This window comes from Erythrolamprus reginae, chromosome 2 (assembly GCF_031021105.1).
Source record: "Erythrolamprus reginae isolate rEryReg1 chromosome 2, rEryReg1.hap1, whole genome shotgun sequence".
Classification (NCBI taxonomy): Eukaryota; Metazoa; Chordata; class Lepidosauria; order Squamata; family Dipsadidae; genus Erythrolamprus; species Erythrolamprus reginae.
The window spans coordinates 206,367,920-206,385,928 of NC_091951.1; the positions used below are offsets into that span (position 1 = coordinate 206,367,920).

The 18,009-nt window shown below is 40.1% G+C and overlaps 1 protein-coding gene across 2 annotated transcripts in view; it reads right to left on the bottom strand.

Moving 5' to 3' along the window:
• Positions 1-18,009, bottom strand: part of RAVER1 (ribonucleoprotein, PTB binding 1) — a 32,016-nt gene that overhangs the window by 3,368 nt on the left and 10,639 nt on the right. For both annotated transcript variants that reach the window (XR_011558162.1, XM_070741475.1), the window contains exons 3-12: positions 16,391-16,860; positions 14,272-14,463; positions 13,657-13,786; positions 12,946-13,046; positions 10,214-10,328; positions 5,523-5,782; positions 4,943-5,036; positions 1,192-1,337; positions 937-1,014; positions 27-152 (exon numbers count right to left, since the gene is read on the bottom strand). Coding sequence is in view for 1 of the 2 variants with exons in the window: in XM_070741475.1 (XP_070597576.1) it covers positions 27-152; positions 937-1,014; positions 1,192-1,337; positions 4,943-5,036; positions 5,523-5,782; positions 10,214-10,328; positions 12,946-13,046; positions 13,657-13,786; positions 14,272-14,463; positions 16,391-16,860 (1,712 nt within the window). In the remaining variant the exon portion in view is untranslated. The remainder of the gene's footprint in view (positions 1-26; positions 153-936; positions 1,015-1,191; positions 1,338-4,942; positions 5,037-5,522; positions 5,783-10,213; positions 10,329-12,945; positions 13,047-13,656; positions 13,787-14,271; positions 14,464-16,390; positions 16,861-18,009) is intronic.

The following is an 18,009-nucleotide window of genomic DNA, read 5'->3' on the forward strand; positions in this document are numbered from 1 at the left end:
AAATTACTTTAATGATAAAAAATTACTTTGTTTAAGTGGCTTTGTCTAAGACCAGCTTGAAGGCCACTTCTGAAATATGAGGTTGGAGACCCTGTATAGAACGGGGGCAATGGATTTCCTAGATGGTTTTGCTCAAACCCAGGAGGTGAGACCTGAAAGAGAAATTGAATTGTTTTAGGCGCTTGTACACAAACTCTCATATTTTAATATTTAGGAATTGTGCAAATTTAAACTTATTGCTTTTCACTGACTGAAATCAGTAACAGGCACTTAGCACCTGGATTTTACACCATAATTTTTATAGTTTGACTATGGGTGGGTGTAGCCTTGGTGGGTGTGGCCTAGTCAGCCCCCTGCACCAGAGGGGGAGTAGGGAAGTTTTCCCCCTCCCTGGGCTCTGGAGGCTCTCTGGAGGCCCGAGACCCATTTTTTGCCCTCCTTGGGCTCTGGAGGCTTTCCTCGAGCCTCCGGGAGGGTGAGAATGGATTCCTCCCAGGCTCTGGAGATCTTCCACAATCCAGAAATGGGCCTGTTTTCAGCCTTCCAAAGCCTCCAGGAGGCCAGTATTTCGCCCTCCCTGACTTTCTGTGTAAGCCCTGCACATACCTCGCATCCAAAATAGGCTTCGTGGAGATTCCCGGGAAGGGCGGGAGGGCCACTTCGGAGTGGGATTTGGGGGTTCACCAAACTGTGCAGAATCTCTGAACCTGGGCGAATCCAGAACAGCCCACCCCTGCGCCTATTGGTGATAGTTCTATGCATATCACTGATGCTATTTTCCCTTCATATACATAATAGTACCATTTGGCTGCACAAGGAACAGGGGTAATGGATCAAAAGTAGAAGGAGCAGATACAGAAATTGGTAGCTTCTTAAACACACCCTAAATCTTGTCCATTTTAACTAGTGGACAGTTTTTATTCAATTAATGTTTACCTTTTGCTTCTTATGTGCAAATGCACCTAGCTGGGATGCTGACTCTCTGGCCTGGGGATACATTCGTGATGACATGTCCTTTGAAAATAAGAGAGAGAATACATCTTTTCAAGAAAATTTTGTTACCACTAAAGACAAGTATGGCCATGAAACTGTCATGTAATATTTTATATGTTCACTAATGAAAACCCAAAACCTACACCCACACCCTCGTTTTCCAACTCACATAATCACAAGCAATTTACTAATACTCACAGGCTGATAATCAAATGCAGAATTATCTTCTGATTGACTAGATGAGAGCAGGAGAAGATCAGACATAGATGCCTGTTGTTGCATTCTGGGATTGGAAACATTGCCAAGTACACCAGTCTTTGGGCTGAATGTTTTATTAGTTCCACCTACAAGTAACGTGAATATGCAGCAATGAGACTACAATTCCTATAGATTAAATGCAGGATCAAATGGGGGAATATACTACTGGTATGTAAGGTAAGCACAGATTTTTGCATGAGTATTTGCACATGGTAGGAGTAGTCATAATTTCTCTTTGTATTATCATTTCACTTTGATCATCCTATATTTGTATCAGATTCTGCTATGAAACTAGCATGGGATCACCTGAAAGTTCTCATGAATAAGACTAAAGAAGCAACTAGTCTAGTATTCTGCTTCCACAGTAATCAACCAGATACCAATAGTCAGCCCACAAGCAGAAATTGAATAGCGCCTTTTCATTTATTTTCTCCAGCAGTAGTAATGCAGTATCTATTATTTAAGAGTAGCCTTTGATATCTAAAACCATGAACAATCTATTTGATCCTCTTTGAAAGTTACCCAACATCTCTGCCTCTTTGGGAATGAATTCTATAGGCTGAATATCTGTTAATCAGAATCAGTAAGCAAATTAATAACAGAAGTAAAATACCAACACAGAAACAAAAGTGTATCTGTATGTACTTTCAAGAATTTATTTAAACATTTAAACACATATTTATTAGTTTACATCAGCGATGTCAAACTCAATTTCACTGAGGATCACATCAAGGTTGTGTTTCACATCAGGGGGCCAGGATGGGCATGGACAGTTCAACGGCACTGAACTTTAGGGCATTTGTGGTGGCCTGAGCACTCTGCCAGCAAAAATGGGTTCCTGAGCTCTGTTTTCGGCTGCAATGGTCTTCTGCAACCCTCTGCCAGCAAAACAGGGCTCAGGAGAGCCATATTTGGTCCTTGCAAACTCAGTTTTTGGCTACAATAGCCTCTTGCAACCCGCTAACAACGAAAAGGGAGCTTGGGAATGCTATGTGCAGCCCTCTCAAGCTCTTTTTTCACTGGCAGAAGCACCATGGTCCAGCCCTTCACTATTTCCAGGGCAGCCCTGCAGACCAGGTCTAAGCATTCCGTGGGCCTTGAGTTTGACATCCCTGGTTTACATAATCCATCGGTGTTTATGCCAGATAATCCTTTGAACATAATCAGCTAATGATGAATTATTATCTATTATTATAATTACATTAAAATATGCACAGTTGTTTCAAGACCACCTGCATTATATGGATATTAATTCCCACATCCAGTATTGCTGTGCATAAGGAATGAAAATACCCTAGTGTTCTGTAATATATTTGGATGGCTCTGTTCTAATATTCTGCTGAATCAACATTCTTTTAGTATCAACTATCTGCCCAAACATCACCTCTTGTCTTCTCTTTCATAGGTTAAATATGTCAGCCATTTTATCCATTCCTTGTAGGAATTGGCTTCAAGATCTCTGATTATCCTGTTAGTTCTCCCCAAACCCACTCGTTATTCCATCCCTCTAAGTGGATTCGATGCCCAGAGCTAGACCAGGACACATTACAATGAAACTGCCACCTCATGATCTAGAAACAATATCTATCTATCTATCTATCTATCTATCTATCTATCTATCTATCTATCTATCATCTATCTATCATCTATGCTGCCCCTCTCCGAGGACTTGGGGCAAATTTCTGTTACGGCAGCCTCAGATGGCACTATTAGCTAATGCATTACTGGTAGTTCTTGAATTATGAACTGATCACTTAGTGACTGTTTAAAGTTACAACAGACCACACACACACACACACAAAAACTATTTATGAAGCAGTGTCGAAGTTCCAATGTACACCCCCTCACCCTACCCCACCCACCCCTAACATGATTGCATGTTGATCACTCAGCAAACAGCCTGCATTTACTGGCATTTGGAACACTCGATTGGCATGACTTATAACCACAATTTCCAGCTCCACTACAGCTGTAAACTGAGAACTACTATTGCTGATGTTCAGGTGGTGATTTACTCGTTGTTCTCATGCACACTGCCATCAGTCCAAGTCTCCTCAACCCTGTATTAAGCATTTGATTTTTCCCTACCCAAATGAAATGCAGCAGGCCTTCTACTTGTTGTATTTGCCCCAATCTTCAAACACATCAATGTAATTTTAAATTGTGTTTTTTCTCTTTACAGTAGATAGCCCTCGACTTACAACTGCTCATTTAGTGACCGTTCAAAGCTACAGCATTGAAAAAAAGTGACTTGTGCCCATTTTTCACACTTACAATCTTTGTGGCATCCTCGTGGTCATGTGATCAAAATTTGGATACTTGGCAACTGCTTCATTTTTACGACAGCTAGTGTCTTGGGGCCATATAATTCTCTTCTGACAAGCAAAGTCAATGGGGAAGCCAGACTCCCTGAACAACCATGTTATCAACAATTGCGGTGATTCACTTAACAAATGCGGCAAGAAAGGTTGTTAAATGGGGCAAAACTCACTTAACAAGTGTCTCACTTGGCAACATAGGTTTTGGGCTTAATTGTGCTCGCAAGTTGATAACTACCTGTACATGGTGTGGTAATAAGAACTACTAAATCACCACAGCATCCCAAAGGATGGCAGGGAAGCATAACCAGGGAATGTAGAACAAAGGGGTTTCCGAGAAAGGTGGTTTGAAATCCCCATCCTGCTCAATGCCGTATTCATTTCTTGCGTAGCTTTATCATATGGGAATCCATGCAATTAATTCAATATTTTAGGTAATTGTAGTATCACAATGTTTGTGAATCTCTACTCTAAAGTGTGGACAAATTTCACCCCAGATTTAAAACATCTGCACATCTGATTAATTTAGCAATCCAGATAAAATATGTACCATATTTTTCGCTCCATAAGACACATTTTTCCCCTCCCAAAAGCGGGTGGAAATGTCTGTCTCTTATGGAGCAAATATGGGCGACAAGCAGCAATGGCGAACAACTGCAGCCAACTGCCTGGAACAGCAGATTGTCAGTATTCCAGGAGGCCTATCCAACCACCGATCAGCTCCTTGGATGTGAAGGCTCCAGCGTTCCCCTGCAGAGGCAGCAGACACGGAGGAGGCAGGCCGTTTGCTGCAAGGACGTTAGCCAGATGAATACTGGGTGGCTGTTGGGAGGCAGAGGCAGATTTTTTTTTCTTATTTTCCTCCTCTAAGCCTAGGTATGTCTTATGGTCAGGAGTGTCTTATGGAGAGAAAAATATGGTACATATTTGTTAAAGAAGTCTGTCTTATGCTAAGATCCCAATTTCCCAGATACCATTCCTGAAATAATTCTTCAGCATAAAAATCTTTAGTTTTTTAATCATTTATGTTTTTTAACATTATTTATGTAGCAGAGCATAAGCCATTCAAAGTTAGTTGATGACCAGAGCGGCATATAAACTTAGTAAAAAAAGTAAAAAAAGAAGTTATATAATCCCAAACTTAGCAAAGAAAGCTAGGATGGGAGGATGCCACTTAAGGAATAAATAAAAGAATAAAGAATAAATGCAAACTCATGTTGAAAGTATTATTCCAGAACAGCCTTTTCCCACTTGGCATCTTTCAAAAAGATTGGGAGCTGCAACAACCAACATTCTCACTTTTAAAAAAAATAGTGGCCAAATGTGGAGCAAATATTTTCTCTTGTTTTTCCTCCCTGCCAATTGCTGCTTACCTCCAACCTTACTTCGAGGGAGAAGGCTGTGCAGATTTAGATATGGATTGAATGGAATTTTGAAGTCTTTCGGCGGCTCTCCTAGAAGAGAAACCTGAAAGGAAAACTGCAATAGTTACCATTTCCTGGACTGCTGAACGTAGTTTACTCCAATTAAGGGAAATCACTTAAGAAAGGCCTTGTTTTAATTACCTAAGTAGCAACACATAAAATCTCCAAATTCTTAATAATTAAACAAACAAATAAAACCCCAAGGCAGTTATCCTTAATTCTAGCTCTATACATTAATTATACCATGAAAGTAGTTATTTTGCATTCACTCAAATGTTAATGTCTGCAAGTATTGGAACTACAAAATAAAAGCAAAACAAAGAATCCTTAATGAAAATAGATCTGCAAGGAAAGGGGAGCATTAGCCAGTGCACCAGCCAAAGAGCTCTGTCACAAAAAAATAAGAATTTCTTGTCTGTCTTTCTTTTAAATGACTACAGTAAAAAATGATAACATTATGTCATTAAATAGATGCTCAGATTTTCACTATAGAGAGGTGCTGAATATTAAACTTGATGGCCCTACTTACATTAGCTAACTGGGGACCCTGAGGACTATTGTCTGATCTGTTATCAGAGGTTTTCTGATGCCCACTGATCATAGATCCCAAAATGGAGGTACTGAGACCCTGTAGGCCAGATGAATTCAGCTGAGGTGCCTGGCTTCCCATCGCAGTGTTCTCCCTCTCCATTGCTGATGGTCCCAAGAAAGATGGCAAGGACAAGTTTGCCGAAGGCAAGACAGTAGATTTCACAGATCCTGGGGATACATCAGCTGGCAAAGAACCACCTAGGAAAATAAAAATCCAGTAAAGAGTATATTCCAAATGATAGCTGTGAGAATAGGCTAAGACATCAGTCTATTTATTGAACAAATGATCACCATTTTATGGGCAGCATTTTAAGGAGCATTTAATAGCAAACCTTGATATTATCCAGTCTTAATAAACATCTTTAAAAATAGGGGCTCCAGATTATTCATGAATTAATAATAATTATTAATAATAATTTATTAGACTTTTATGCCTCCCCTCTCCGAAGACTCGGGGCGGTTCACAATAGCAATAAAACAGTATAATACAAATCTAATAGTTAAAACTATGACTAAAAACCCGTTATCTTAAAAAAACAATCAATACTATACAATCACAACAGCACATAACTCTTAATGGTCAGAGAAGGGGATACATTAATTGTCCCATGGCTGGTGACATAGATAGGTCTTCAAGGTCTTGCAGAAGGCGAGGAGGGTGGGGGCAGTTCAAATCTCCAGGGGGAGTTGATTCCAAAGGGCCGGGGCCACCACAGAGAAGGCTCTTCCCCTAGGCCTTACCAGATGATATTGTTTAGTCGATGAGACCTGGAGAGGGCCAACTCTGTGAGACCTAATCGGCCGCTGGGATTCATGCAGCAGAAGGCAGTCCCATAGGTATTCTGGTCCGATGCCATGTAGTTTAAGTTTCAAGTTTTATTGGATTTATATGCCGCCCCTCTCCGAAAACTTGGGGCGGCTAACAGCAATCATAGACAGTATACAATAATAATCCAATACTAAAAGCAAATTAAAACCCCTTAATATACAAAACCAAGCACACATACAAACATACCATGCATAGCATTGTAACAGCCTAGGGGGAGAAGAAATCTTAATTCCCCCATGCCTGGCGGCAGAGGTGGGTTTTAAGTAGCTTACAAAAGGCAAGGAGGGTGGGGGCAATTCTAATCTCGGGGGGGAGTTGGTTCCAGAGGGCCGGGGCTGCCACAGAGAAGGCTCTTCCCCTGGGTCCTGCCAAGCGACATTGTTTAGTTGACGGGACCCGGAGAAGACCCACTCTGTGGGACCTAACTGGTCACTGGGATTTGTGTGGCAGAAGGCGGTCCCTGAGGTAATCTGGTCCGGTGCCATGAAGAGCTTTATAGATCATAACCAACACTTTGAATTGTGACCGGAAACTGATCAGCAACCAATGCAGACTGTGGAGTGGGTGTGTGACATGGGCATATTTAGAGAAGCCCATGATTGCTCTCGCAGCTGCATTCTGCACAATCTGAAGTTTCCGAACACTTTTCAACGGTAGCCCTATGTAGAGAGTGTTACAGTAGTCGAGCCTCAAGGTGATGAGGGCCTTATAGGTCATTACCAATACTTTGAATAGTGTCCGGAAACTAATCGGCAACCAGTACAGGCCGCAGAGTGCTGACAAAACATGGGCGTATCTGGGACGACCCATGACTGCTCACACAGCCGCATTGTGCACGATCTGAAGTTTCCGAACACTCTTCAGAGGTAGTCCCATTTAGAGAGCGTTGCAGTAGTTGAACCTCAAGGTGATAAAGGCATGAGTGACTGTGAGCAGGGACTCCCTGTCCAAATAGGGCCGCAACTGGTGCACCAGGCGAACCTGGGCAAACAGCCTCCTCGCCACAGCCAAAAGATGATGTTCTAAAGTCAGCTGAGGATCGAGGAGGACGCTCAACTTGCGGGCCCTCTCCGAGGGGGTCAATAATTCCCCCCCCCCAGGGTAATTGACAGACAGATGGGATTGTCCTTGGGAGGCAAAACCCATAGCCACTCTGTCTTGTCAGGGTTGAGTTTGAGCCTATTAACACCCATCCAGACCCTAACACCCTCCAGGCACCAGCACATCACTTCCACTGCTCTACTTCCACGGTGGAGATGTACAACTGGGTGTCATCTGCATATTGATGACACCTCACCCCAGGCCCTTGGATGATCTCACCCAGCAGTTTCATGTAGATATTAAATAAGGGGGGAGAGGACCGACTCCTGAGGAACCCCACAAGTGAGAAACCTAGAGGTCGACCTCTGACCCCCCCCCCCAACACCGACTGCGACAAACCGGAGAGGTAGGAGGAGAACCACCATAAAATGGTGCCTCCCACTCCCAACCCCTCCAACCGGCGCAGACGGATACCATGGTCGATGGTATCGAAAGCCGCTGAGAGGTCAAGGAGCACCAGGATAGAGGATAAACCCCTATCCCTGGCCCGCCAAAGATCATCCATCAGTGCAACCAAAGCAGTTTCCGTGCTGTAGCCGGGCCTGAATCCTGATTGCTGAGGGCCTAGATAACCGAATTCCTTGGCAGCTGGCCAATACAAGTAATAATAAACTAAGTAATAGAAAAATCTTAGGTCTATATATCTACAAATAAAGGTACAGTGGTACCTCTACTTAAGAACGCCTCTACTTAAGAATTTTTCTAGATAAGAACTGGGTGATCAAGATTTTTTTGTCTCTTCTTAAGAACCATTTTCTACTTAAGAACCCAAGTCCAGAAAAATTTCCCAGGAAATTTGAGAGCGGCACGAAAGCCCGTCCAGTTTCCTGCCATTGCCCCTTTAATCATGGCCATCTCGTGCTTTTCTGGAGCCTTTCAGTGGCGCTTAAGGAGGCTTTGGCAGTCCAGAGCGAACAAAGCATTTTCCTTTCTCTGGGCACTTGGAGGGGGAATAAACCTCTGCCAGCGTCCAAAGAAAAGAAACATTCCCTTCGCTCTGGGCAGTTACTGTCATCCTCCTCTTCTTCTTCCTTCTCCTGCTCCCACCGAAATTCCGAGCTTTTATTTCTTTCCTAATGGGTTTGCACGCATTATTTGCTTTTATATTGATTCCTATGGGAAAAATTGCTTCTACAGTGGTACCTCGAGATACAAGTTTAATTCGTTCCGGACCTGGGCTCTTAAGTCGAGCAGCTCTTATCTCGAATGACTTTTCCCCATAGGAATTAATGTAAATAATTTTAATTGGTTCCAGCCCTCAAAAAACTCACAAAGTTAGTCTAAATTATGCAGAAAGACATGTTTTTAATGAAGAAATGTACATGTACATATAAATGAATAATGAAGTTTCTTTCACTTAACTTGTAAACTTTCTTAAACTTTTAAATTTACATATGTTCAACTTCTCTGCCACCCAATCCTGTAGGACAGAGGTCCCCAACCCTTTTTGCACCAGGGACCGGCTTTAAGCGATCAAGAGAGGAATGGGTGAATGAATGGACGGAGGGTGGGAAGGAAGGAAGGAAAGAGGGAAGGGACAGGAACAGAGGAAGGAAGCAAGGAAACTTATGAAAGGGGAGAGTAAGAGAGGAATGAGTGAAGGGAGAGAGGGAGGGAAGAAGGTGGGAAGGAGAAAGAAAAGAAGAAATAGAGGAAGGGAAGGTAAAAGAGAAAAAGAAAAAGAGCAAGAAAGAAAGAAAGAAAGGGGGAAGGGACAGGAACAGAGGAAGGAAGCAAGGAAACTTATGAAAGGGGAGAGTAAGAGAGGAATGAGTGAAGGGAGGGAGGGAGGGAAGAAGGTGGGAAGGAGAAAGAAAAGAAGAAATAGAGGAAGGGAAGGTAAAAGAGAGAAAGAAAAAGAGCAAGAAAGAAAGCTGCAAGCACCCCCCCCCCGAGCCCCCCAGGCCGGCTGCAACCTTTTAAAACACGCGCGCCGCTTCGCAGCTGTCTCCTGAAGCCGAACGCGGAAGTTAGCGTTTGGCTTCAGGAGACAGCTCCTTGGCGCTTGTATCTCGAATTTTGGCTTGTAAGTAGAACAAAAATATCTCTCCCCTCCCAGCTCTTATCTCGAGTTGCTCTTAAGTAGAGCAGCTCTTATGTCGGGGTTCCACTGTACTTACAAACGTTTCTACTTAAGAACCTGATCACGGAACAAATTAAGTTCTAAAGTAGAGGTACCACTGTATATTTCTAGTCATAATCTATTAACCTGTTTTACTGTAAGGCTAAAATAGTCACCTAAATTTTTGTTTATATTCAGTCTATTCACTGGACTCAGCACAATATTTTTTCCAGACAGTTGGAAGACAGAAAGAGTAGGAATTTACAGAACTATAACATTCTATAGAACTCCTACCCATAGAACTTTCACCGAGTTTCTGAGAAGAGAAGCAAAAACTGTATTGAAATCCAAGGCAAAATCAAAACAAAAATATTGATTTCCATCTGAAAGACAGCCTACTACTGTCTATTCAACTCAAATAAGTCTCCTTTCAGTTAAGCAAGTGAATAGTTAACTACGGTAAGTGAGAAAATGAACCACTGCAACAGCGTGCTATAAATCTGTAGGAATCTTCTGCAATCTATATCTTTGTTTACCAAGAATCCAAGAAAACTTCCTCATCTTCTACTGGAAACCCATGCTTAAACTCTACAGATTGGAAGCTTTTCTAAAAGGACAACTACAACTACGGACTTACCTGAGGACATCTCTCCTAATAACTGATTTCCGGCCTGAGAAGCTGGAGCATTTGGCATTCCCATAGTATTGTGCTGCAAGGAACCATGAGGAGACTCTCCCAAGATTCCAGGTTTCTGAAAACAAGTAAGAGGTTTCAAAAAAATTGCGATTAAAGGACACATACATGCATTAAAAATCACACAAGACCAAACTCTAAATCTGCCAGAAGCAGCTAATGTCAAGCAAGGTAAAGCCAAAAATGAACTAAACAGGAAAAAAAATATAGCCATGTATATGTCAAGTGACCTGAGATGTTCTGTTAGAGACAGAAACTGGATCCTGTAAACTTATATACTACGTAAAACATCTGGCAGAGGAGTGCTAATATGTCTCTACCAGTTTTGAAAAAACAGAATACTTGGAGGACGTTAAATGATGACTTAACGTGATGACTTTTATATATCCATTAAAAAATTTAACCTCTTTGTGGAGGGAAAGACCTTGACTGAGTTTAGCTGCCACAAACACTCTAAATTGCAGTATTTAAACAGGATCTTAAACAGACAAGATTCCACAGCACAAGTGGTTAGTTTAATATCTCAATGTTTTCACTACTTTGAAGGGTTAAACTGCAGCACCAATCTATTTTTGACAGGCATACTGACATTTCAAAGTTAGTTCCAAAAGTTCTGATTGCCATTTCCTTCCATTGCTATAAAAATAGGTGCATTCTATCTCAAAACCAAACTGTAAAGCTGTATCTAGATCCTAGGGAAGGTAGAATATGAAGAAAAACACAGGATGCATCTTGAATCCAATCCCATTGAATAGAATACTATCCAGAAGCTCTTGAAAATAGAAATGTGTTAAACAGGTCTGATATTTTTATGTCCAAAATCAAGAATAGAAACCACTTCTCGTTCCTTAAGAAGGGGGAGGGAGGGAGAGCGCTAATACAGTGATCCCTCGATTTTCGCGGGTTCAAACTTCGCGAAACGGCTATACCACGGTTTTTCAAAAAATATTAATTAAAAAATACTCCACGGGTTTTTTTCTATACCACAGTTTTTCCCACCCGATGACGTCATACGTCATCACCAAGAGTCACTTCTCTCTCTCTCTTTCCTGTCATTCTCTGCTTCAATAATTTTCTCATTTCTCTTTTTTCTCCCTTTTTCTATCATTTTTCTCTCTCTCTCTACCTTCCACTCTCCCCCCTCTTGCTCTCTCTCTCTTTCTCCCTCTCTAAGGGACTGTGAGAGGGGCGAGGCAGGCATTCTCAAAGCGCTCAGAGCGGCTACCGGCCGAATGAGGAGGATGAGAAGCTGTAGCCGCCAGCGCTGCTGCAGGAGGACTCCTGTCCGAAGAAAGCCGGTGAGAGGGGTGGATCGGGCGGGCGGGCGGTAGTGGCGAGGGAGCCGGAGGCGCTGGGGGGGGCGGGGGCAGCCGACATTCAAAGCAATCTTTGCCGGCCTCCGCACTTTCGTCGCTCCCTGCCCTAATTTCAAGCCCGGCTCCTTGCGCTGTCTTGAAAAAGTGTGCGTGGGGGTAGTTTTTGGCTGTCCATAGCCAAAAATGGTGTTTTTACTTCCGCACCGCTACTTCGCGGAAAATCGACTTTCGCGGGACGTCTTGGAACATAACCCCAGCGAAAATCGAGGGAACACTGTACTACATTTTTCTGAAACAACTCGTAAACGATCAAAATATGTATGTATAGAAGTTAGATTTTTTAATTTATAAATGATTTATATAACACACAAATCTAATAAATATTATTATTATTATTATCATTATTATTACTACTACTACTACTACTTCAATTTATAAGCCGCCATCTCCTGATGGGCTCAGGGCAGCAGTTCTCATTGGTTCAGCTGGGTGATAGGACAAAATCTATTATCTCCGGAATCATAAAGTATGCAATTCTGACTACACAAAGCTGCGCTCTGAGATACACTGATAATAAAGTAAGCCAACACACTGAATTAAGATCTCATGAGTATCCTTTGCTTTCTGAAGATCCATAATGGGTTTGTATTAAAGATATGCACAACATTATTGCAAGCAAACATGCTAGTTACTTAATCCTACATTAAACATTAAATTCCTAAACTCTTCGAAATTAAGGCCACAGTATGAGAAAGACTGGGAAATGGTCACTGCAGTGTACCTTTTACTGAGCAAACACTACACACATTTGCACACAATCAGCATATTTCCACACAGAGACCAAGCCTAGCACTCACATGGAATATGGCCTGGTTTTCCTTGTTCTGCAGGAGCTGTGCCCAGACCTGGTTATGGACTAAGAGCAAGTTTCCAAGAAATGCCTTCTGGAGCAGAAAGCACAGAAAGACCAGAAATAAGAAATTCAGAAATAACTAAAAGCTAGAAAACCTACTGAGAAAGGGATAATCAGAAAGCAAAGCTTACACTGCACTTTTTCTATGCATATATACACGTGCTTAAGGACATTTCCATTACCACATGCAATACTGCCAACAAATAGCAAAACTTAGTTGCAGTTTAGATTGCAAGGGTAAATAACCACTATAAAATTTGGTTACACACATACATACACACACAAAACATACTTCCAGCTACAAAAGTAACTGTTAAGAACTGAATCATACATTTGCCTCATTTTTTTAAAAAATATGAATGGTGGGATAAGCAGCTATGTGTAGCAACCATTCCATGACAAAAAATTAACACTTTTTCTACTTGTACTCTTGGAGAACAAGTCACCTGCTGTGCTTGTGTTTGATTCTGAAGTGCCATCTGAAGTTGAGCTGTGAACAGAGCTGGGTTGGTTAGAAGAGATACTGCTGGTGGTGCTCCAAGGATTCCTGAAAGAAAATCAATATAACTTAATTCATTCTATTAGAAAAAATGGCAAGGAAACCTATCAATATTGCCAAAAAAAAAAGAGATAAAGCAAAATTTGAAATTCTTAGTCATTGAAGGCTCATAATATCTTATTGCGTTTGGCTTTTGATGATTGAATTTGAAGGGCTTTCCCCTCAAAAAAACATTTCTCTTAATGTTACTGCCTGATAGCATTGGCACACTGATTGATTGGCACAATCACATAGCCTAACAAAATAGTTTTAGTAATATTTTGGCTTTGCCTAAGAAAAATGAAAAATGTATATATTCAGAGAAAGAATGGCTTAATCTACTGAGTAAGTCTAGGAAGGACAGAAATGCTTCACCAAAGTGCTGTATGGCATAAGCCATGCTTTGTTTTTCTAAGCCAAATTACTGGTTAGCTTAGAACATCAGAAACCAAGCCTAGCTTCTAAGTACAAAGTATTTATACCATACTTCTTTTTCTAACTCAGATAGTGAGAGGAAATCAAGCATTATCAATGGACCTATAGGCTGGAAGCATATAAATATCACATAGGTCAAGCCCCCAAGGAGCTTTCAGACTCAGAATTCTTTATCGGAACTTGCCTTGCTTTCCTCCAATGGCTCCATGAAGTAGGGGGTTGAGTAAGAGTTGGAGAGATGAGGGATTCCCCAGGCTGTTCAGAATCTGAAGAAAATTGGGTTCAGGCAGAAGCCCTTTACCACGGTTAAGTGCCTGAAAAAAATAACAGAAGAATCAAAAAGATATCTGGGTTCTTTGACAAGAGAAAGAAATATGCATTTGTAGCTCTTAAATGCAAGAAAAGGGCATCCATGTTTTCCAAGTTGAAGTTTTAATTATTACAGCAATTTGAAGCATAAGTCCTTTTTTTTTGTTATTGTTTACAGAAATAAATTCTAGTTCCTATAAAATGTATTTTCTGTTATCTCCTAAGGGATGACTGGAAATATGACTGTCATTATCAAAATATTGGATAATACAGGTGACATCTATAAAGAGTAGATTGTGACTAAAAGCTAACTGATGAAAAGACAAGTTTGTTAAACTACAATGAAAATAAAGAGGCCTGTATCATTCACGGAGATGCATAGCTTGCTCTAGGACAAAATAGAATTATTACAATAACAAAGCATGACATATGGCATTGATTAGCAAGAAACAAATTATATACAGAATCAGTACTGCAAGCTGAGACTTACTGTTGTCTGGGCAGCTATCAGAGCAGCTAGCATACTTCGTCCAGGAGGGCCTGGAGCACAGAAAGAGACTCTGATATGGTTTCCAGCAAGTAGAAAGCCATTGGTATCCTGTTGAACCATCTCTGCTATCTCAGCTGACTCATATTCCAGAATTGCAAAGCCTTTCAGCTGCCCATCCTGACCACATGCCAGCTGTGTGAAAGAGGAGGGTGGGGAAAAACAGCGTTATGAAAATGACCTAGTTATTTCACGTTTTAAATGGAATCAGCAAGTCTTCCTGAATTCACTGGGAGAAATAAACTGACTAACTTTATATACAGGTATCTCATTAAGCTATAAGATTGTTTCTATTACTTTGTTTTTGGTTGAGCACACAGTTTGCACTCAGCCAAAGGATCAGGCCATTGAATATAAATATAATCAATATAAATATCAGACATATGTTCTGAAAAATGTTTTTATCAAGAAATGTTCTTATCTTAAATCTTTTTGTCCTAAATCTTTTTGTCTTTTGGGTTTTGCAACTTCTTCCTCACTGCAAAAATCTCCAGTGCAAATAACAACATTCCCCAGAAGATATGTATTTTGTTTAAATAAAATATCAAGCAAAACATTGCAAGAAAATGAAGTTGCATCGGAACTAGAATATAAATTAAGAGCTGTGTCAACAGAAGCATTACGCACATAAAAGAAATATTTATTTATTTATTTTATTGAATTTTTTTTTAACTCATCTTTTTCTATGTAAGTGCCTAAACAAACCTTCAATAGTTTCTTATTGAACATTTGTATCAAGAAAATGTTTTGTACATCAGTCATTCAAATAAACAATGTGGCTTCATTCATTCTCGCTCAGGAGTGGGTTCCATTTATCTTCCCCACCAATTTGCATCACTGACGAAATGCACATTTGGCTCATGCAGACACACGTATTCCCTTGTGCAAATTACATTCAGTGCATGCTCAGTAATTAAAAATCAGCCCGGAACCCACCTCTATTCTGGCTCATGTATGTGACATGTAAACCATGGTTTATAACGTAACATGTACGTTCATGTCTAGTCTGGTTATTCATGTAGCAGATTTTGTCCATATTGTTGTTATTAGGTGGCCATAAGGGTATCTCCAATAACATTATCCGTTCAAAAGTTGTTTGGCAAACATAGAGGGAAACAAAACTAAAGAATCCATGACATCCTTCAAAAATGAATCTATTTAAGGATTAATTTTTAACTCTACTGTTCAGTAAAATTCTTGAAAAGGGGAAGCAAATGCTAAGAATTAGAAGGTCTACGGAATGATAAGTTATACCGTCATTCAATTAGGCTTCTATGAAATACCCCCATCCGTTAATATGTGCCTCTCTTGTCCATATACTCCTTTTAACAATGAAAAATATGTTAGCATCGAGATATAGGTAGGGATCTTTAAATTATATCAGGCCCATGTTAGCGTTATTCTATATATGTGCATTTGATTAAATTATATGCCATCAAGCCATTGTCAATTCCTTCCATCCTTCCGAGGTGGGTAAAATGAGGACCCGGATTGTGGGGGTAATATGCTGGCTCTGTTAAAAAGTGTTATTGCTAACATGTTGTAATCTGCCCTGAGTCTAAGGAGAAGGGCAGCATTTTTTTAAAAAATCTAATAAGTAAGTAAGTAAGTAAGTAAGTAAGTAAGTAAGTAAGTAAGTAAATAAGTGACCAAATGGATAGATTTTCTCCATGAAAATTTGTTGATTCTTAAACATTGTGCTGCCAAAATCTGATAAAACAATGAATTTTTCCACAAACAGCATGAAAGAATTTGTAAACTGAATGTTCTCATCCATTTTATGCAGAAAGACTTTCAATTATTGAGAAATACACATTTTCTTTAAGCTTAGAAAATTCCAGCTGATAAGAAATTAACAAGAAGAAGTTAGCTTTCTTATTGTACAGGGTATACATTTCATTGCATTCATAAGAGCAATACATATTTAATTACAGCTTGACAAGGGATAAGCAACTTAACTTAGCAACGTGGGAAAAGGAATCTACATAGGGAAAGTCAGCTAGTCATGTGCAGTTGTTGGGATGTTACAGAGATACCAGAAAAGCATGACTAAGATCCTTACCTGACAGAATGTTGGAGGACACATGGCAGAGAAGGTCTGCTTTAGTTCTTCAAGATCATTATAACCGTGGGGCAATTTATCTACACATAGGCATTTTGAGTGAATAAGGTCTAGAGTCAACTGGTTGACATCTGTCCAATGAACATACAGGGTCCGTGTTCCCAGCTGTTTGCCCAACAGGTCAGACTTTGCTCTGGCTGCTGAATCCTTTTTCATGTATTCCACAAAACCATACCCTTTTGAGTGTCCAGTTATATCACTGTATACCAAGAAGCAACGCTCTAAGTTCCCAAATGGTCGAACCAGGTCTTCAAACTGCTGTTGTGTATACAGGTGGGGCAGATTGGCAATGCACAAGAGGGCATCATTGGGTTGTAGTTGCACTGTAATCTCCTTGTCTCGCAGTGTGCTCAAGTGAAATTTCTTAATGGCGGATTCTGCCTGTTCCCCATTCAATAAGGTGACAAAAGCTACAAGGAAAGGAAGTTATAAAGGCAATTGGCAAGATGCTCCACAGAAAACATATAAGCAAAGCTCTCTTGAAGATTTCTGATACAACATTTACATAATTATAAACAAAAGGACTTGGTCTATTAATCAGGAAAAAAAATAACATTGTTTCCACAGGGTCTGGACTCTGGACAATAAATACTTTCAAAAAGTTGTCAAGCATGGTTGCTGTTTTTTAAAAAACCCTTCCTATTTCTTTATGTATACTTCTCCATGATAATGAAAGTAGTGTAAAGGATCCAGATACTAATCAGGTCTGGTTCATTTCAAAAAGGCAATTATGTTAGTGAACTTTCATCTGCTGCCTCCATTTTGTCAACTCAGACTGTAGCCTTGTTATTAAAATAAAGAAACAGTAACAACATACATAACTGTCAGCATTGTACTAAACTGGGTGTGGAACTTTAAAGATTGCTTTCTTTTCCTCTCTCTTAGCACTTTATATTTCCCTCGTTTTCAAAGGAGAGAAATGCCAGTGTATAAGACTATCTGTTTTTTTTAAATTCACAAATGTCAAATTCTTCACTTCCTACAAATTATTATATCAAAGGACCTTTTGATATAAGCAAAAGTAGAGGTACATGTTTTTCCTCTATTGTTTTTAATTATACTGGATTTTAAAGGCACTTGAAAGCAAAAAGTCTCAAGGACCATGAAAATGAACTAAGACAAGGCTCTGCTAATCTTTCTGTGCACTTTTCCGAAATATTTAATATTTGCCATATTAAACGTATCCAAAGTATATTTCTAGTACAACATTTTGGTTTTGATTGATTCATCATTATGGACTCCAATAAATTAGGTATCTTAATTTGAACTTTTTCTTACAGCTAGATGTGTATATGTTGTTACTTTGGGGGAAAAATATTCATCAAGCAATTTTAAATCTGTCTATCAGGAAATGCATGCATACCTCAACTTCAGAGGGGGAGAACAGTGCTTTTTAAATTTAGTGATAAAACTCATGCAGGATACAAAACAACTTTACCATAATCCCCCCTCCCCTGCAAAAAAAAATTAGGGAGGGCATAGCAGACAATATTTAAAATACTCTTCCACTACCATTAATTCTTTTCTGACACAACACAAGTGCTCTTAAAAGGAGTCTC